This window comes from Panthera pardus, unplaced genomic scaffold (genome assembly GCF_024362965.1).
Source record: "Panthera pardus isolate Hobbes unplaced genomic scaffold, ASM2436296v1 HiC_scaffold_13, whole genome shotgun sequence".
Taxonomy (NCBI): domain Eukaryota; kingdom Metazoa; phylum Chordata; class Mammalia; order Carnivora; family Felidae; genus Panthera; species Panthera pardus.
Window position 1 is genome coordinate 136831493 of NW_026526688.1, and position 21227 is coordinate 136852719.

Consider the following 21227-nt stretch of genomic DNA (forward strand, 5'->3'; position numbering starts at 1 on the left):
TTCCTTTTGAATGTCTAACACTGAAACTACTTCTCCTGAAAACCCCTAACCACACATGATCCCCAGCCCAAAGTCTGGGTCCCCTTTGTATGTTCTCATAACACTGTTTTGGAATTGCCTACTTACTTGCTTATATATATATACGTATATATATATACATATATATATATGTATATACGTATGTATGTATGTATATGTATATATGTATGCATATGTATATATGTATGTATGTATATATATATGTATATGTGTATATATGTATATATATGTATGCAAGATTGTAAATTATATGAGAGCTATCTCTGTTTTATTTGCTATTGTATCCCCAGAAACTAGCATAATGCTAGTATATATGTATATATATATACGTGTATATGTATATATATATGTACATATATGTATATATATGTACATATATATGTATGTATGTATATGTATATGCAAGATTGTAAATTATATGAGAGCAATCTCTGTTTTATTTGCTATTGTATCCCCAGAAACTAGCATAATGCCTGGCAGAGTGGGCCTGCCATGTATATTTATTGATTAATGAATGGATAGCTATGTGTCCCTTCACTAAATTTTGGTTTCTTCACCTAGTCTTAAAAAAATAGAAACTACCTTGTATAAATTAAAATGTCATTTGCTTATTATGGAAAACTCATAAAATCAGAAAAGAGTCTACCATCCATCTCAGTACATAGTAATGACCCGTTATCTCCTTCTATATATATTATTTTCATTGCTGAAATCACACGATGCAGTTTTTTTTTTTTAATTGTGGTAAAATATACCAAACATAAAACTTACCATTTAACCATTTTAAGTGTGTAACTCAGTGCCATTAAGTACATCTACTGTTAGGGCACCTGGGTGGCTCAGTTGGTTAAGTGTCCGATTTCAGCTCAGGTCATGATCTCGTGGTTCTTGAGTTTAAGCCCCGCGTCGCGCTCTGTGGTGACAGCTCAGAGCCTGGAGCCTGCTTCGGATTCTGTGTCTCCCTCTCTCTCTGCCCCTCCCCTGCTCGCACTCTCTCTCTCTCTTTCTCAAAAATAAACATTAAAAAAGTTTTTTTTTTTAAAGTATATCCACTGTCGTGCAACCATCACCCATCTTCACACTTTATCTTCCCAAACTAAAACTCTGTGCCCGTCAAACAACAGTGCTCTCTTCCCCTCCCTACAGCTTTTTTATTGGGGTTTGTAGCAAAGTGGAAGTGGGTTTCTTCTGATCCTTACATAGTCCAAGTTAGCATTTCCGTTTATTTTCAAGTGGTTTGAGGATTTCATGGCAGAGGCCATCCTTCCTGGTGTTCTTTGGTGCCAACAGATGTCTCCGTCAGCGCCAAATCCCAGGCTGATAACATTTTGGAAGCCTCACTTTGTGCTGCATTTCCTCATTCTAGGACCTACGACATATTTAGGCACCCATGAAAATATTCTAAGTTTTTTTTTTTAAGATTTATTTGTTTATTTTTGAGAGAGAAAGCTTCAGCAGGGGAGGGGCAGAGATGAAGAGGGGGAGAATACCAAGCAGGCTCTGTGCTGACAGCCCCAATGTGGGGCTCAAACTCACAAACTTGAGATCACGACCTAAGCAAAGTCTGATGCTTAACCGACTGAGCCACCTAGGAGCTCCTCTAAGTTCTTTTAAGATCCAAAGAAAATGAACTTTTAGGTCAAAGAAAATATTTTAATACAATAGTGTTTGTCTTTATAGAAATATCATCATAAAATATAATTTTCAGTATTTTTTAGTGGAGGAATTGGACCATGAAGGCAAAAGTGCCTGTAGTACAGTAAAAATGGTGAGGAGGAATCACTGAAGTTTTTAATGCAGGAGACTTATCCTTTGGTCTATTTCCATCTTTGAATTTCTCTTTCCTAAGCATAAATAAAGATATCTTTAAAAAAAATTATTTATTTTGAGAAGGAGAGACAGCGAGCAGGGGAGAGGCAGAGGGAGAGGGAGAGAGAGAATCCCAAGCAGGCTCTGTGCTCTTAGCACAGAGGCCAGTATGGGGCTCAAACTCATGAACCGTGAGATCATGACCTGAGCCAAAACCAAGAGTCGGGTGCTTAACTGACTGAGCCACCCAGACATCCCTGAAGACATCTTTCAAACATTTTACAAAGCAGTGTATATAGTTAAGCAATATCCTAAAATTTTAGATTTAAAAAATTTTTAATTTTAGGTAAGGTCTCTATTATGATGTTAAGAGGTATTGTCAATTAGTCCTCCTAGAATGATTTTCCAATTTGAAAGAACCTACATGTAAGTTAATTAATTGGACCATTCCAAAGAACTACACAACCTTGGTTTTATGTGTTTTAAGAGAATTCAGTGCACAGTGTGGCCATAATCACATGTATGAGACTTCAGAAATGTATGGCAGCCGTCCCTGTTATCTGGCTCTCCTATTTTCTTAATTTTGTTTAAATATTCATGACATGTTCACCTTTCTGAGAGAAAGGATTATAAATCATTCTACTTCCATTCTATAGCATTTGGTACCATCTGAGCACATACTAGGCACCTATCAGGAGCATTTTTGACTTGATGAGATATGCATTTATAATTGCTTGAATTGAAGGGGTGCCAGGGTGGCTCAGTCAGTTGAGTATCTGACTTCGGCTCAGGTCATGATCTCACGGTTGGTGGGTTCAAGCCCCGAGTCAGGCTTTGTGCTGACAGCTTGGAGCCTGGAGCCTGCTTTGGATTATGTGTCTCCCTCTATCTCTGCCCCTCCCCTGCTCACACTCTGTCTGTCTCTCAATAAATAAATAAATACATAATGAATAAATAAAAATTAAAAAAATTGCTCAAATTGGAGTTGTTGATGATAGGAATTAGAATCTTATCTATCTAATTCATTTGAGTTAAATTTAGAAGTATGGTTTTCCTTGAAAGCTGGAGCTAGGGAGAAGAGGAAGAATCTTAAGTCATTTATGAACTTCTCTGGAACATAAATTTTTGAAGACAGTCTATTTTTCAAAAAACACAGAGTCATCTTTCCTATAGTTTCTACTCTCTTAACCTCTTTTCCTCCATCAATCATAAAACGTTACAAGTTTTTTGAAAGTACTGAATGCTAGCCTACTTGTAAGTTAAAATATAAGTTCTTGCCAGAGTCAGAGGTCCCAGTTGCCTGCAGGTGCCTAGAAGTGTGACCTTGCAATTATATTCAGACTAAAGGGTGCCTGTATGGCTTAGTTGGTTGAGCATCCAACTCTCGATATCAGCTCAGGTCATAATCTCACGGTTCATGGGTTCTGGCCCTGCGTTGGGCTCTGCATTAATGGTACAGAGCCTGCTTGGGATTCTCTCTCTCTCTCTCTCTCTCTCTCTCTCTCTCTCTCTCTCTTTCTCTCTCTGCCCCTTCTGCATTCTCTCTCTCTAAATAAATAAACTTAAAAAAAAAAAGATTCAGACTGAGAAGATTTCCCGGTGATAGCCATTGGACTTCTCCCTCCCTCCCTCCTGTATAGCTAGATATTAAGAAATAGGTCCATCTAGAGAGAAGAGAGTAAACATGTTTCACTGGATTGTCTTGGAAAAAAATAACTTTAATTTCTTGCTTGTCTTCCAACAGTTCTACAAAACTTCGTACTTTGGCCAGAGGTTTGTCTCCTGCATACCTGAGATTTGGTGGCACCAAGACAGACTTTCTCATTTTTGATCCCAAGAAAGAACCAACCTTTGAAGAGAGAAGTTACTGGCAGTCTCAAGTCAACCAGGGTGAACTTTTTAAAGATTCACGATATGTTTTGATTCACTTGAGTCAGGCTTGAGCATTCTCAGAGAAGTGTTATTGCTGATACCTAACAATTAATAAGAAATCAAGGGCTCCCAACTGGCCAATGAAGGCACCCACACAAAAGGAGGAGGCAGTGGGCAGGTTTCCTCCTCTTGGTGTCTTCATGAATGTGAAACCTCACCAAAAAAATGTGTGCTGGGCATAACTGAGAGTTAATTGAGCTGTAAATAGGACAATGGTTGTAGCTGAAGGACACAGCTGCTTAGCAGGAGTGTGTGGGTAGAAGTGTGTCAATTTGAAAAGAGTACTTCCAGCTGAAGACATAAGTGATCGACTGAAACCCATTTATTTTGAAAATAGAATGTGGATGAAGGGTATAACAAGAGGCTGTGGAGGTTCACTCTGCTTCTTAGAATGGATTTTAAGACTTCATTGATTGGGCAGCGATTGTCAAACGTTATTGACAATCCACAGTCACCTGGGGTGAGTTTGAATATTTGGATTTTGTGTTCCAACCTTAGATTATGAGTTTAGAAGCTTCTCGGGTGATTCTGATATTTGAGGTCTGTTGGTTCCCCCTGAGAAACCTGCCTTAGTGAGCGATGAGGATTTGCTCTATGTCTTTCATAAGTGCTATGCAGACATCAAATGGAAGTTGAGTCATTATCTTACCAATTATGAGAAATAAGGTGTGCATCACTGAATTACAATAATGTCAGTATAATGTATATATTAGTGAATAATATGTCATTATTTCATACATTACATATTTTTCCCTCTGTTTTCTTCAGTTAGGAAGTTTCCAGAACAGTTCATCAGTACTTGGGCCAAAACTAATAGAAGGCTAATTAGAAAAAAATGAAAACAAAAGCAGGAGAGTTCTCTTAACATAACATATGGGAATAGTTGATGTTGGGACTTGACCATTTCCATCTGTCATGTGTATCTGCAAGGTCTCTTAAGTTCAGACAGGAAACTGGCCTTTCCCCATCCATTTTCTCCATCCTGTGTGTATATGTGGTGGAAGAGGGGAGGTGCCAGTGCCTCTGAAGCATCCTTTGTGAGCCTGGGGATGGATGAGGCACCAGCTGCCAGAAAGTCAGAATGTGCAGCTTCCTAGAAAGGAAGTTATGGGCGGGTTGCCAGTCCTGGCAGCAGGCGTGCAGCGGCTGTGCTGCCTTGTGATAAAGAAGCACAGTCAACCGACAGTTTAGTGGCTGAGTTTTCCAAGCACACGTGCTGTGGTCTCAGAAGCTTTGAGGATAACGTATTTGAAGGAATAGAAAAAGTCACCATTTCCTGTCCTACTATTACGGCAAGAGGAAATCATCACAAAGCAGCTATAGTCCAGCGAAACAAATTTTTATGTATTTTGAAAGCGAACTGTAAGAGAATCGAATTGTTATCTTTTTTTTTTTAATGTTTATTTATTTTGAGACAGAGGGAGAGCGCAAGCAGGGGAGGGGCAGAGAGAGAATCCCAAGCAGGCTCCTCGCTATGAAGTGCAGAGTCCAACATGGGGCTTGAACCCACAAACTGAGATCATGACCTTAGCCGAAATCAAAAGTCGGATGCTTACCCAACTGAGCCACCAGGAGCCCCTGAACTGTTTTCTTCAGTGGGATTCTCTAGTAATTTCAAGTTTCTGAGGAATTTTCTGAATTGTTAAATAACTTGAAGTTATGTCCAGTAGATCTGTGTCCAATGTATGTCCAGTGTTTCTTAGGAAACCTGCCCTTGGTTGTTTGTGTGTGTGTGTGTGGTGATTGGTTAGCTGCAAATTTGACATGTAACAGAATATATCTTTTTCTGATCTCCTACCTAAAAACCAGGAGCATAATTATCCTGCTTTAGTCACATAAATAGGAAACTAAATAAATGTGTGGGCCTTCAACCTTATCACCGTGAAAACAGATTCTCTAAACTATTTCTTCCCTTTGCAGATATGTGTGAATCTGGATCCATCCCTTCCGACATAGAGAAGAGATTACAGTTGGAATGGCCCTTCCAGGAGCAATTGCTTCTCAGAGAACAGTATCAGAAAAAGTTCAACAATAGCACTTACTCAAGTAAGAGATGAAAGGCACCTGCAGGTGTCCCAGCCCCCAGAATACATGGATAGTTTGAACTTGGGCTTGAATCACATAAGCCCTACCGCAGTTGTATAAAGCTGCATAATACTCAAATGTTATCAGGAGTTAATGGGAAATCTTGAATTTCTGTTTTGTTTTGTTTTTCTTTTCTTCACCTGACTTTGCCTATTAGCCATGAAGTGAAAAATCATTCATTCACGAGCTAATAGTGACCTTTCCTGCTCTGAAGAACTAGGAAGTCAAGGAAGACATGGATAGATTCCTCATGGAACAGTAAAATACAAAAGTATGAAGAATAAATAGTGGAGGTGCCTGGCTAGCTCAATCTGTAGAGCACGCAACTCTTTTTTTTTTTTTAATTTTTTAATGTTTATTTGAGAGAAAGACAGAGACAGAGAGACAGACAGAGCATGAGCAGGGGAGGGGCAGAGAGAGAGGCACACACACAGAATCTGAAGCAGGCTCCAGGCTCCGAGCTATCAGCACAGAGCCCAACGTGGGGCTCGAACCCACAAGCCATGAGATCATGACCTGAGCTGAAGTCAGACACTTAACCGACCGAGCCACCCAGGCGCCCCTGTAGAGCACGCAACTCTTAATCTTGGAGTTGTGAGTTCGAGCCCCACGTTGGGTGGACAGGTTACTTAAAAATAAAATCTTTTCTTTTTTTTTAAAGAGTAAATTGTGAAAACCATTCACACCTCGTCATCCATTCTCTCTCTCTCCTCCCAGAAGCAACCCCTATCATGAGTAGGTGTACCATTAGGTAGTGGAAGACTGAGTCATATCAGACAGTCTTGGCCATCAAGAAGCGCTCTCTTTTTTTATTTCCTCTGTGGCTTTGTGTAGACCTAGCTCGACTAACCAGGAATTTCTTTCCATTCACTGAAACAGTTATCCAGTCTTCAAAATGGGATGATGTTGGCATGCAGAGCTTCAAAACAACTGGAACCAAGCAATCCTTACTTAACTATGAGAACTATTTTTATCTGAAAGTTGATGTTTTATACCCAACTAAGGGATGATATTGCCCCAGATCTCAGTTAAGGAAATAATCTGCTCAGATACAACTGTCTTCTTTTGATTTTTGAAAAATAAATTATATTGAAGTTAATTTGGGTCCCTCGGCATTTCTAAGAGTACATTACTGAAAGTAGATTATTTATCTTTGTAGGATTTTACTGTATACTGTCTGGATTTCAATGTATCCAGTGGATTTTAATTTTTGTATTTTTTATTTATAAGGTACAGAAAGAAATGTGACACATAAGAAATCAGAAAATAGTTTACATGTTAATAGAGTCCTCTAAATTGTTTATTACATTTTAAAGGAGGGGGACTACTCTGACATTTTAATTCAATGACCTGTGGTTGAATGGAATTTGGCATAAGGCAGGCCTGTTTCAGATCCCAAGAAAGGAGTGACAGGAGACCCGTATCAGTAAGGTCTCACCTGTAATAAATCATGATACAGGTCTGCTAAGAGAAGATTCCATGGTATTAGATAATCTATTGATTTCTACTTTATTTTGTATCATGTTAAACTTTATACTAGTTTATCTTCAATTTTTCTAAAAAAAAAAAAAAAAAAGATTTCCTAGCTCACATGATCTTTCTGGAATCAAGATAGTACGTTTCTACCATCTTCCCCTGCCTCTGGGACTAGGACCTTCATAGTTCCTGTCCCAGAAGAAGTTCCTTCACTAACTATGTAACTGGGTCATTATAATTGCAGCTACCCTGTTGGCAATGCTCAAATATTTAACAAATACAGATTGTTGATTTGTATTTGGAAACATTTGACTCCTGGTTTGAATTTTTTTATTTTAATATACGTGTCTTAGAAACATATAGATGGGAATCTATTGTGTTCATCTGGGCACCAACTCCATATAGTGATAAGTATCTCAGAAGCTAATAGATGTTTTCACACATCGTTCCACACTGATGACTGAGGTTGGTAATGTGTGAGTACCTTGGGCTGGCATTGTCCAATGGAGGAAATAGCAAAAGTCCACTGTGGCAAGGAGAGGTTAATTGCTTAGTCGGTGGCCTGCACCCTTAAAACAGGTGTCTTAGAAGATATAGGTAAGTTTTCTAATTACAGGACCCATTAGGTGGTGGGTTTCACTTAAGTAGAAGATGACAGAAACATTTGTCACAAGACTACAAACTTTGTAAACCTGTTTAGGCAGGAAAAGGAAGCAATGTTATAGATGTAATTCTGGGGGTGGCTGACTGCATAATGAACTTCCTTATTACAATAATCATATTTAATGAGCTAATTCTTTGTTCTCCTTCTTCTCTACCTCTCTTCCTCATCGCCTGACTCCTCCACCTCTATCACTCACTAGAACTGGACACATTTATATAAATGGACAAGGCATAATGCCAGGGAAAGAGTCAGTGCCAGTGTTTTTGTTTTGTTTTTTCTTGTTTGTTTTTTTTTATTCAATGCCAGCTTTTAATGTGCCATTTAGATTATTTTTGTCCCAGGGGTCTTTCTACACTCTGATAAAGTAAGAGACAAGAGACTGGGTAACGATTGGGAATTAGAAAATTAGCTGTGAGTTTTCTTATTCTTATTTTGAGGAGGGAGTAGGCTGGATGGTGTTTTGGTTGGTTTTATTTTTAAGAGTAGAGTCTAACTGAGTAGTATACAGCCCATATTCTAGGAGATGTTACTATTCTGTTGTAGGAGGTGTACAATAGAATTTTAAGCTATGTAAATTCCAATTGCATTTGGAAAAAGGAAATAGAAAAAGAGTAAAGTATAAGTTGAATAAATACTCCAAAATGCGAACATTCCAGGCTTTGTGAAAATGCCATAGAGGGAGTATGTGATAACAGTGCCTAATATGTATAAGGGCTTTTTATGATTTACAAAGAGTTTTCACATATGTTGTCTCAACCTCAATTTTGTGAGTAGGTACACGATGGTGCTAGTTCCAGGATCGTGGATGCATAGCTGAGGCTCATGCAGGGCAAAGGGGTCACCTCATTGTACAATCTGTAAGTGGGAGAGCAGGTCTGGAACTCAGGTGTTAGGATTCCTGATCCAGGAAACTCTGCAGCATGATTTTGCAATACACAAGTCTAACATGGAGCTGTGACTAAGACAGTCGAGTCACCCCTTGACAACAGGCTCTCGTAATGGCACTGCCACCAAATAGCCATGTGTATTTGGCAAAGCACTTCATTTCTTTGGTGCCAGTTTCCTCAGAGAAAAATGGGGATGGAGGTTTGGAGAGAAGTCAATAACCCTGGAGGCTCTGTGTTGGCCCAAAGTGTGGCTCAAGATCCAGTGGAATGCTGAGCCACAGGACTGGAGAGCTTTTCAGCCCCTGTTGTCTGTAACTCCTTGATGATAGGCAGCAGTCCTGTGGAAGTGGGTGACACAGCAAACACCCTAAATAACTCAAACAACTTGCTAGAGCTGTTCTGCCCCCAGCCTTTATCGGCAGTATTAAATTTAGGTTTTGTTGTTATGCTGATCCAAGGAATTCACTTAGATTTTTTTTTTAAGTTTATTTATTAGAGAGAGAGAGAGAGAGAGAGAGAGAGACAAGGCATGAGTGGGGAGGGGCAGAGAGAGAGGGAGAAAGAGAGAATCCCAAGCAGGCTCCTCACTGTCAGCACAGAGCCCGATTTGTGGCTTGAACTCACAAACTGAGAGATCATGACCTGAGCTGAAACCAAGACCAAGAGTCAGTCGCTTAACCAACTGAGCTACCCACGTGCCCCTCACTTAGATGTTTTTAAACTAGGAGAGTTCGAGAGTGAATTTCTATTCAGCAGATGACTCTAACTATACCTGAAAATTACAGACTTCTGCATATGATACCTGACTTAAAGATGATATTCAGACCGACATTGTTGCCACTCTGAAGAAGTGATTTTAGACAAGCTAATGGTTAGAAAAGCGGAGTTCAAAAGTTCCCAAAAGTTTATGGCACTGTAGTGACTCAGTAAGTTTTTTTCACATCTTACTTAGCCCCAAGGAAATACCTGAGTGTTTCAATTACTAAGTTGTTAGGTCCAAACAACCTAATAGTAATAGTTCTCATCATGTCCAACACGGTTGATATTTCCCTTGTGAATTGTTTATTTATTTTTATTAAACAATTTTTTTTAATGTTTACTTTTGAGAGAGAGAGAGAGGGAGAGGGAGAGAGAGAGAGAGGGAGACAGAACGTGAGCAGGGGAGGGACAAAGAGAGACAGAGAAACAGAATCCGAATGGAGCTCTAGGCTCTGAGCTGTCAGCACAGAGCCTGAAGCGGGGCTCGAATCCGTGAACCGTGAGATTATGACCTGAGCAGGAGTCGGAGGCTTAACTGACTGAGCCACATAGGTGTCCCTCTTTATTTATTTTTAAAGTTTATTTATTTATTTTGAGAGAGAGAGTGAGTGGGGGAGGGGCAGAGAGAAGGAGAGAAGGAATCCCAAGCAGCCTTCGAACTCAGTGCAAAGCTCCTACACAGGGCTTGAACTCACAAACTGTGAGATCATGACCTGAGCTAAAATCAAGAGTCAGACACTTAACCAACTGAGCCACCCAGGAACCCTGTTTCCCTCATATGTTTAAAGGCTCCTGTAGTGCCCCTGTGAGTAGGGTTCCTGGTTAACTTTGAATTTCAGATAAGTGAATTTTTTTATTTTATTTCTCAAATATTGCATAGACCTGCATTAAAAATTATTCATTATTTGTCTGAAGTTCAAATTTAACCAGATGCCTGTATCTTCATTTGCTAAATCTGACAACCATGTAGTGAATGTATTGAGGTTTGCCAGGATCCCTTGGCACATAGGTTGGAAACCACAGATCTATAGCCCTAGGCCAATTTTTAAAGTCTAATTTTAATTATTTAAAATTAATAAGTCATATACATGAATTTTCCAAAAAATAATTTTAAATATAGCTAAATTTACCAAAATATTTTGTGACTGAGTTTGTGAGTAGACATGTTTAAATTATGAGGAGTGGGGCTTATGTTGACTAATGACAGTCTGGCCTGTCCATGAAGTCACCTGAGGTCATTTGAATCAACAAAACCTGAGTACCAGACCAAAGCTTCTGGTACTTTACATGGTTCAGCATGGAAAGTTGATTCAAAAGCTGAAGTAATTAAGTCATATTAATTTTTAATCTTTTAATTTGCCTGTGCATTTTTTGTCTCTCACTTATAACTCAGGATTGTAATTCCCTCAATTTTACAACCAAAATGGTAATTCACTGGAGAACAAATCTGGAGGCCTTCATTATTGTGGTGCTGACCTAACCATTAAATCGCCACTATTTTTTTTTTTTTTAGGGAGCTCTGTGGATATGCTGTATACTTTTGCAAATTGCTCAGGACTGGACTTGATCTTTGGTCTAAATGCCTTACTACGAACAGCAGATTTGCAGTGGAACAGTTCTAATGCTCAGTTGCTCCTGGATTATTGCTCTTCCAAGAATTATAACATTTCTTGGGAACTAGGCAATGGTAAGTGCCCCCAGGGACATTTCACTAATAAGGAGATTACCCTTTGGCATTAGTTGTTCCTGTTTATGACATTCTTTTTAATATTAGCAAATATTCTTCTGGCTTGGCACACTTGTACCCGTGCTCAACAGTGCAACTTTTCTGCTTATGGCAGAAAACTCCTTTATATATCCCAGAACCTATTGTTAATCCCAGTTTTGTTTTACTTGAGCTGAAGACAACTAGTTGGACCCAGAAACTTCCACAGCTCCCAGGTTCACTTGACATTTTTAGGGTCACTTAATCCTATTATGGATGGCAGGCTGGACTCAGCAAAACTGTAAAGCAGGCACTTTGCTTTTACCCCCTTCCATTTCTTTCTCTGTTTCTCCACTTGTCAGTTTATCTTAGCAACTCCATCCCAACCGTCATGATATGCTTAAGCTAGAAATTCCTAGTATAGAATCCTACCCAGGTCAAGCTCCTGATTGTTTCCTTCCTTCTTCACTTTTTGCAAGGAACTTGTAAATTCTAACTAAAGTACTAATGATCAGCCACATTCATTTAAACATATTTATGGTGCTTTTTCCACACATGAGCCAATGGAACTGAAAAAACATGGGAAATGAGATGTAGTGATATCATGGACACATACTCCATTCCCAGAACAGCTCTGAGCATTTAATAAGTATTATTTTATCTTTATAACCACCCTGCGGTGGATACAGTTATGACTTTCATTTTACACATGACCAAAGCAGGCACAAAAATTTAGATAAATAACTGTGTGATGCTGGGCTACCAAGTGGAGGACTTAGGATTTGAACCCAGGTAGTCTGGCTCCTGAGCAAGGTCCCTGCTTTCCTGGGAGATCCATTCTAGAGGAAGGGAAGCAGATCAACAAGAAGGCAAGCAAAGAAATAAGATATATGTCTATAGTGGTATGTATTATAGTAATGTCTAGAGGCAGATTTAGAGATCAGGTTGCTGAGAGTTACTGGCAAATTAAAGCACAAAACATAGAACATAGGGGTAGAGGTAACCGTAACCATATCTTAGCTAGATGCTGAACAACTTTGAATAATGGCAGCCACTTGGACAATGGGTCATCTGAACCCATCCTTACGCATCTCTATATATCTATCCCTCCCTCCCTACTTTTCTACTGTACCCATTCCCCACCCGTGCTCTTCAGAGTAAGATAAAAGAGCTATGCCATCATGCTTTCCTCTTCCTTGGGCTCCATTTTGCAAGGAAGAGGTCTGTTTTCCAGAGACAAGGAGAAGGGAGAGCCTGGGCAAGGTGTTTTGGGGAAGTAGATTGAACACTTCTGTGTCCCCCTCCCTTGTGTTCAGCATGGCCATTTCTAAGCTCACCTGTACATCTGATTTGTGAATGAACAGTCTTTTTTTTTCAATTTTTTAAAATGTTGATTTATTTTTGAGAGAGAGACAGACACAGAGAGCAGGGGAAGGGCAGAGAAAGGGAGACACAGAATCTGAAGCAGGCTCCAGGCTCTGAGCTGTCAGCACAGAGCCTGACGTGAGGCTGGAACTCACAGACCTCGAGATCATGACCTGAGCTGGAGTCTGAGGCTTAAGCAACTGAGCCACCCAGGTGGCTGTGAATGAACAGTCTTAATAAGGCCTTTAATGGCATTGAGAAATCAATTTTTAAATGTCTTCCCCTCCTACCCAAACTTTTTGTCTTTTTAAAGTAAATTAGTTTATTAAATACTGGATGTAGAATATTTCCACAATACCCATTAGTTTAATATCCCCATTAATTAACTTCAAATTGTTTTAATGCTCTCTCACACTTCAGTTTTGTCATTTAAACTTTTGTTTTACTGAAGTATCTTCTTTATAAAAAGGGAGGTTTTACTATTCTTGCCTTTGGACTCTAAATTTTTGTAATTGGGAAATGTTTTCCTGCTTTTATATGCTGCCATTTTGTTTGCTTTTAAATGCAAAATTTCTAGATACGTGATTATTTTGAGAATTGCTGTCTTTCAGAACCTAACAGTTTCCGGAAGAAGGCTGGTATTTTCATCGATGGATTGCAGTTAGGAGAAGATTTTGTCAAGTTGCATAAACTTCTAGCAAAATCCACTTTCAAAACTGTGAATCTCTATGGTCCTGATATTGGCCAGCCTCGAGGAAAGACTGTCAAGATGCTAACGAGGTAGGAACTAGAGGAAGCAGAACCCCTTTTCTTAAAAATAATATTGCTCTCTGGTGGAGAATCCTCATGTTATTAAACCATTTGCTACCTAAGCAAATGTTTTACCAAAAGAGGAAAAGATTGACTGGCTCAGAATACCAAGAATCTGGGGGCAAATGGAACCTACAATATAATTTGTATAAGAATTAGGAAGTTTGTACTTGGCCTGATGCTAAAGCAGTAACCAGCCCATTTCTAAGAAATGAAGCTCCTGTGCATATATTGTGTACATATATATATTGTGCATATGAGGATTAAGTGAAGATCATAATAGATTTCTTTTTCTAGTTTCCTGAAGGCTGGGGGAGAAGTGATTGATTCAGTTACATGGCACCAGTAAGTATGTCTCCTGCTCTTAGTACTAAGAAACTAATGCTAGTTTTACTTATTACTTAGTTTTCAAAAACGTGTTTTCATTTAACTGCTAATGCATAGTTCCAATAAGAAACAAATAATACCTCAAGCAGCACTGTACTACACACTTAATATTAATAAAACAAAAGTTTTAACTTTATTTTAAATAATGTGGTAGGTTCTATAAGATCAAGGCATACTATCATTTAAATCATGGAGCAGATAAGTAGCTAAGATCAATATGCTTGCCAAAGAACGGGTAACCCGTAAGTACCTGCACTGTGACTATGTCTTTTCAAAACAGAGTAACTGATTCCCTTCCATCTTGGTCTCTTCTTACTATAACAACAACAACAACTCCTCCTCCTCCTCCTCCTCCTCCTCCTCCTCCTCCTCCTCCTTCTTTCTCCTCTTCCCCTTCTTCTTCTTCTTCTTAATAACAGAGGGGTGGGAAGAGGTAGGAAGGAGAGCCAGGGAGCCAACTAACTTAAAAGCAGAAAGTAAAGTTTGTTTGTTTGTTTGTTTCTGAATATTTTCTGAATAATTTAGCTACTACTTGAATGGACGAATTGCTACCAAGGAGGATTTTCTAAACCCTGATGTGTTAGACACTTTTGCTTCATCTGTGCAAAAAATTTTCCAGGTAATAGTCTTTTTTTTTTTTTAATGTAGAGTGGTCCCCTTTATCTGTAGGGTATATGGTACCAGACCCTCAGTAGATGCCTGGAACCACAGGTAATATCAAAACCTAAATATACTTTTTCCTATACATACATTCCTATGATAAAGTTTAATTTATAAGTTAGGCACAGTAAGAGATTAACAACAACTAATAATAAAATAGGACAATTATAATAATATACTGTAATAAAAGTTATATGAATGTGTTCTCTCAAAATATCTTCTCATACTGCACTCACTCTTCTTGTGGTGATGTGAGATGATAAAATGCCTACGTGATGAGAGGAAGTGAGGCAAATGACAATTGTATTGTGACATAGCATTAGGCTACTATTGACCTTCTGATGATAGGTCAGAAGGAGGATCATCTGCTTCCAGACCACGGTTGACTATGGGTAACCGAAACTGCAAAATCGCAGATAAGGAGGCACGTCTGTAAAACCAGTCCTTATTGTGTAGTCTAGCTAATTCTAAATTCTATAAGTATATAAATTTACATGTTTTTCCAATTTTAGATAACAGGTACTAATTCACCATCAGTCCCCCTTAGCATCAGATGTTATCCATGCATATCGATTAAAAATTAAAAATACCTCCTTGTGGAATAGCCTCACGGGCCATAGGAATGGGATTATTTAAATTCCTTCCACAATTTAGTATTCCAATAAAAGTAAATTGCCCAAGACCTCAATGACCACGAACATGTTTTGTTGTAACTATATTGGACAAATCAGTCTGGGAACAGAGTTTTAAACGTCATTAATCTTCAACACCGTATTTGGTCAGCTTGTTTGCAAATATAATGGGGACTTTCCTGTTCCACAGGTTGTTGAGGAGACCAGACCCCACAAGAAAGTTTGGTTAGGAGAAACAAGCTCTGCATACGGGGGTGGAGCGCCATTGCTGTCCAACACCTTTGCGGCTGGCTTTATGTGAGTGAAGCAGCACCGCCTCAGGGGCCAGGCTGCAGCATTCTCCTGGCCTTTTATTAAACAGATTCTGCTGAGACGGCTCATCAGCCAAAAAGCTGATCAAAGAAAGTTTCTAGGGCTGAGACCCAAAATTCATGCCGCGTTTTGTAAGAAATCATTTTATTCAAGTTTGTTGGGCATCTTTAATGGGTGTCCCTAATTAATCATCGTATGAATGAATTGCTTTAGAAGTGTTGTTCCTTAATTATGGCCCATAAATATGCCAAGGATTCCTTCCTCAGAAAGCGAATGTAAAAGAGTGCCTCTAGAGGTTTGAGTCTGAGAAGGATTCTTAGTGTACTTTTATAGTAGCTTTATTCATAGATTCCCAAGGAGTTTAGAGTCGGAAGTGTGAGGTCTCACCAGAGGAACTACCAATGAGTTTCAAGACTTACTAAATCACCTCTTTATCCAACCACCAGAAACTTGATTGCTTTTTTTTTTTATTATTTAAATTTAAGTTAGTTAACATACAGTGTAGTACTGGTTTCGGGAGTAAAACCCAGTGATTCATCACTTACATGCAACACTCAGTGCTCATCCCAACAAGTGCCCTCCTTAATACCCATCACCCTTCAGCCCATTCCCCTACCCACCTCCCCTCCAGCAACCCTCAGTTTGTTCTACAGAGAACAAACTCTCTGTTTTTATCTTATTTCATTTTTCCTTCCCTTCCCCATGTCCTTCTGTTTTGTTTCTTAAATTCCACGTGTGAGTGAAGTCATATGATATTTATCTTTCTCTGACTTATTTCACTTAGCATAATACCCTCTAGTTCCATCCACGTTGTTGCAAATGGCAAGATTTCATTCTTTTTGATCACTGAGTAATATTCCATTGTATGTATCTACCACATTTTCTTTATCCATTCATCATCAGTAAATGGACATTTGGGCTCTTTCCATACTTTGGCTATTATTGATAGTGCTGCTATAAACATTGGGGTTCATATGCCCTTTTGAATCAGCATTTTTGTATCCTTTGGACAAGTACCTATTACAAATCTGATTGCTTTAAACAACTGGTTTACTTATATTCCATAACTCCATTAACACTGTTAATCTATAGTTCTATATCCTCACACTGAGACTTATTCTCTTTCCTCTCCTATCCTCATTCTTATAAATCCATAATAAAAAAAATCATTTTTGCTCATGAGGGGCATGAGGAGGAGAATGAAGGATAAAGGTGTTTGTTTTGCCATCCACCAAAGATGGAGGGAGTGGAGGGGGACAGCCATAAAAGTCTAGGTGTGATTTTACTTATTTCACATTGTACTACTGTGGACTACAAGCAGGCTTTTCTTTAGCCCTTACATGGGTCTGGGAGTGGGGAAGTGGGGAGGGTATCCAGCAAGATGGAGAACGATTGCCTGTAGGGTGAGAATTTGTCTACTCTGCTTTGCAGAAGTTTTCTTACCCCGAAAGAAACTCATATGGCATATTAATAGTACTCTAGGATTTATTATCATGCTCAAGTGTGGGAACATGTAAAGGAAAGGATAGTCTCCATTTCATTTGAATAGCTTCTTTGTAATTAATACCACTTTTCTGGTTTCCTGTCAATTCCTCCCACATAGATGAATAAATCAGAATAGTGTGTAATTAGAATTGAGTTTTTTTGTTTTCCAAACCTGAAGAAAGCTGGGCCTCCCTCCCTTTCAGGTGGCTGGATAAATTGGGCCTGTCGGCTAGAATGGGCATAGAAGTGGTGATGAGGCAAGTGCTCTTTGGAGCCGGAAACTACCACTTAGTGGATCAAAACTTCGAACCTTTACCTGTAAGTGATTGTTATTTTCCTATTGCTATGAGTAGAATAGAGTATATTGAGCACCCCTGTATCAAGCTCCTAATAAAAGTCATTCCTGTCAATAAATTCAGTATTCTTAACAAGTAGACCCTGAAATGATGAATTGGAAGAAACCTTAGAGATCATCCATTCTAATGTGTGCCACCTGGGGTGTGTTATGGGTTTGGTTTTTTTCCTAATGTTTATTTATTTATTTTGAGAGTGAGAGAGTGAGCAAGGGAGGGGCAGAGAGAGAGAGAGAGAGAGAGAGAGAGAGAGAGAATCCCAAGCAGGCTCCATGCTGTCAGCACAGAGCCCAATGTGGGGCTCAAACCTGTGAACTGTGTGATCATGACCTGAGCAGAAATCAAAAGTCAGATGCTTAGCCCACTGACCCACCCAGGGACCCCGGGATTTTTTTTTTAAAGGGACAATTTGAAACTTTGTGACTCCGATTTTACAAGATAACAAACTTGGGTCAAAAACAATGTTTTGCAAATTAAATCAAAGTTAAAATTACCTACAGTATCCAAAGCTTCAAAAGTTTTTTATGCATGAAATTATAATTTATTTAACTTTGAGATAAATCAGTACTATGTATTTGTTCAAAAATCTCACCCTAAGAATTGGCTATCTTGTTAATAATCTTCAAGATATTTATGAATACAGTGTCAGTTTTACCCTACCTCTGACTGCATCTGGCGCTAAATCAGGAGATGTAGACTTTTTATATAAAAAGCTACCTGGAAATATATGTCTAAAACTTGGAATAGTATAGATACAGCCCTGAGAAGTAGGACCTTGATTTTTGTAGTCTAAAGTGGCAGTTGAGGATATGTATTTTCAAAGAATAATTCCTAAGGGAATTATTTGAATACTGTAGGAAAGCTAAGAAAGTTTGGCAGAAAGCACATGCCAAAATATAAGCTAGGTTTTTGTGGTTTGTAGATAGATTTCCCAACAAAGTTGCTTTTAATCTATAGTAGTCCAAACTCACAAAGCACCTGGTTCATAACTTTTAAAAAATTTTTACAAAATGACCTTGTAACAAGTGGAATATATCTTCGCCAAGTATATTATAAATCAACTATAGAGTTAAACCAAACATGATAATTTCATTAGACAAATATCCCAAATCTGCTGCTGGCCCTTTCTGAAATGGACCTTGAACAAGGAAGGTACATAAATAGTTTCTACAAAATTTACTTTGCCTAGAAATTAGCCAGCTTATCTTGTCAGTCTTTGTAAATAGTACCACGTTGTCTATATCTTTTCAGTGCCCAAACATAAATCTTTGGCTTAAGATCCTTTGTGTTTTTTTGTTTGCTTGTTTTTTAATTAGTTAATTAATATTTTAGTTTTAGAGAGAGAGCGCAAGCAGGGAAGTGGGGCAGAGAGGGAGAGACAGAATCCCAAGCAGGCTTCATGCTCAGTGCTGAGCCCAAAGAGAGGTTTGATCCCACGACCCTGGGATCGTGACCTGAGCCGAAATCAAGAGTCAACCAACTGAGCCGCCCAGGCACCCCCTTCCTCAAGATTCACAGTCATCTAGAAAAACTTGCAAGAGTAAATGGTACCCTTAACATCTGCAGGGTCCAAGGGAATCAGTCTTAAATCCAACATACATGGATGTTTTCTTATTTGATTTGTATAACAATCTTGGAAGCTGGCAAAGCAGGTATCTTAGATCAATTGTCCAGATGAGGAAGTTCAAACTGAGACAAGGTTTTGGGATAAGCTGGCTGTCACACAGTTGTCCCATGTTACTCTAGAATTCCATACAAATCCTGGCTCTGAGGCCTGAATGCTTTCTATCCTACCAGTCACCAAACCACGCTGAAGTTATATCTCCTTTTTAAATGTTTAGTTGATTCTGCTCTTGTCTCCAGTGAAAAATTTGAATGTAAGCAGAGAAACAAAAGCTGTTTGCCCTGTTGAGTCTACATTTCCTCAGCTCAAGAAGGAAGAGTTGGAATATACACTGAGTATATTCTTCAAAAAAATTAACAACTAGGCACCTGAGTGGCTTAGTCAGATAAGCCTTCAACTCTGAATTTCAGCTCAGGTTATGATCTCAAGGTTGTGAGATTGATCTCTGCTCTCTCTGTGCCCCTCCCTTGTGTGCACACTCATGTGTGTGCTCTCTCTTTCTCTCTTAAAATAAATAAATAAATAAACCCCAACAAACTTTTTATTACGGAAAATTTCAAGTAGAGAGAAAAGCATTTAATCCTCAGTTTTGTTTAATCCATAATTCTACCCACTCCTCACCTCCCACCTACTGGATTACTTTCAAGCAAATCTCAGATGTATCACTATCCATCAGTAGGTCAGTATGTATCTCCCTTAGACAAACATAAAATATTATCACACTTTAAAATATTAACAATAATTCCTCAATATCATCAAATGTTTAGTCGGTGGGTGTTTCACATTTTCCTTACTGTCACAAATGTTTTTATTTATTTATTTTTCAAATCTATTTAATAGTTGGCCTAGTCACTTTAGGATGCAAACAACATCTATATATTGCATTTGGTTGAAATATCTCTTAAGTCTGCTAATCTTGAAGTTTCCCTTCCCACTCCTTTTTTGTGTTAGGGAATTAATTATTGAAAGGGAGTAGGCAATTTGTTCTGTGGTGTTTCCCACATTCTGAATTTTGCTACATTTCTTCCTGCACTGTCCTTTAGTATGTTCCTCTGTTTCTTGTAAACTGGCAGTTAGATCTAGAGGCTTGAGCTTATTCAGATTTTTGGTTTTTGTTTTGTTTTGCAATACAAAACTTTTTTTAAAAAGAATTTTTAAAATGTGTTTTATTTATTTATTTATTTATTTTGAGAGAGAGCAGGAGAGGTGCACAGAGAGAGGGAGAGAGAGGATCCCAAGCAGGCTCCATGATGTCAGCTCAGAGCCCAACACGAGACTCGAACTCAATGAACCGTGAGATCATGACCTGAGCTGAGATCAAGAGTCAGACGCTTAACTGACTGAGCCACCCAGGCGCCCCTGCAATAATTCTTCAAAGGAGTTGTGGCATGCTTCCATCAACAGGCACATGATCTCTGGTTGTCTCTCTCTCTCTCCTTTTTTTTTTTTTTTTTTTTAAGAACCTTGATAGCTAGCGATGATTGTTGCCTAACCCATTCAGGAATGGGGATTATAAGGTTCTAAAAGAAATTATTTTACGGGCACCTGGCTGACTCAGTCTGTGGAGTGTGTGACTCTCAATCTCCGGGTTGTGGGTTTGAGCCCCACATTGGGTGTAGAGATTGCTTAAAAAACAAAAAAAAAAAAAAGTAAAGAAATAAAGTATTTTAATCTCTTAAGCAGATAGAAGTTTTATTGTAAAAACCTGCCTTTGTGTGTAGGTGAGTGTGTGTACATGTGCATACCTAAAAGTTCTGCTTTGAGCTTTGCTTTGAATTCTTGGTGATAGATAATAAAGAACATTTAAACTCTCTCAGCAATGAATTGCATTCTTGAAGATATAACTCCCTAGTGGTCATGGCTTTCAGAATTGTGGGAATACAGTCCTCCCGTGATAAAAATCAGCAAACAAGAAATTGCCCTCAGATTCATGGTGGGAACATGGATCAAAAGATGTATTCCATTTAAATACCTCTAGGATAACAGTCACAGTCTTTGTAAGGTTAACTATTTGCTCACACTGTTTTTGATAAATAAAGAAATAAGTAAAGATCTACTTTTGTCCCTCCTCTCCCCAACCACCCAACTAGGATTATTGGCTATCTCTTCTGTTCAAGAAATTGGTGGGCACCAGTGTATTAAGGGCAAGCGTGAAAGGTCCAGACAGCAGGAAACTTCGAGTATACCTTCACTGTACCAACATCAACCAGTAAGTATGTAACACACCCTTTTCCAGTCAAGTT

At 38.8% G+C, this 21227-nt stretch overlaps 1 protein-coding gene across 2 annotated transcripts in view; it reads left to right on the forward strand.

The window, feature by feature from the left end:
- HPSE (heparanase) overlaps nt 1-21227 on the forward strand; it is a 39679-nt gene that overhangs the window by 9816 nt on the left and 8636 nt on the right. Inside the window, exons 2-10 of one of the 2 annotated variants that reach the window (XM_019465628.2) lie at nt 3593-3738; nt 5701-5826; nt 11165-11338; nt 13333-13501; nt 13829-13876; nt 14444-14537; nt 15401-15507; nt 17211-17325; nt 21075-21193. In XM_019465628.2, coding sequence (XP_019321173.2) covers nt 3593-3738; nt 5701-5826; nt 11165-11338; nt 13333-13501; nt 13829-13876; nt 14444-14537; nt 15401-15507; nt 17211-17325; nt 21075-21193 — 1098 coding nt within the window. The remainder of the gene's footprint in view (nt 1-3592; nt 3739-5700; nt 5827-11164; nt 11339-13332; nt 13502-13828; nt 13877-14443; nt 14538-15400; nt 15508-17210; nt 17326-21074; nt 21194-21227) is intronic. The other variant, XM_019465637.2, reaches the window with a different exon arrangement.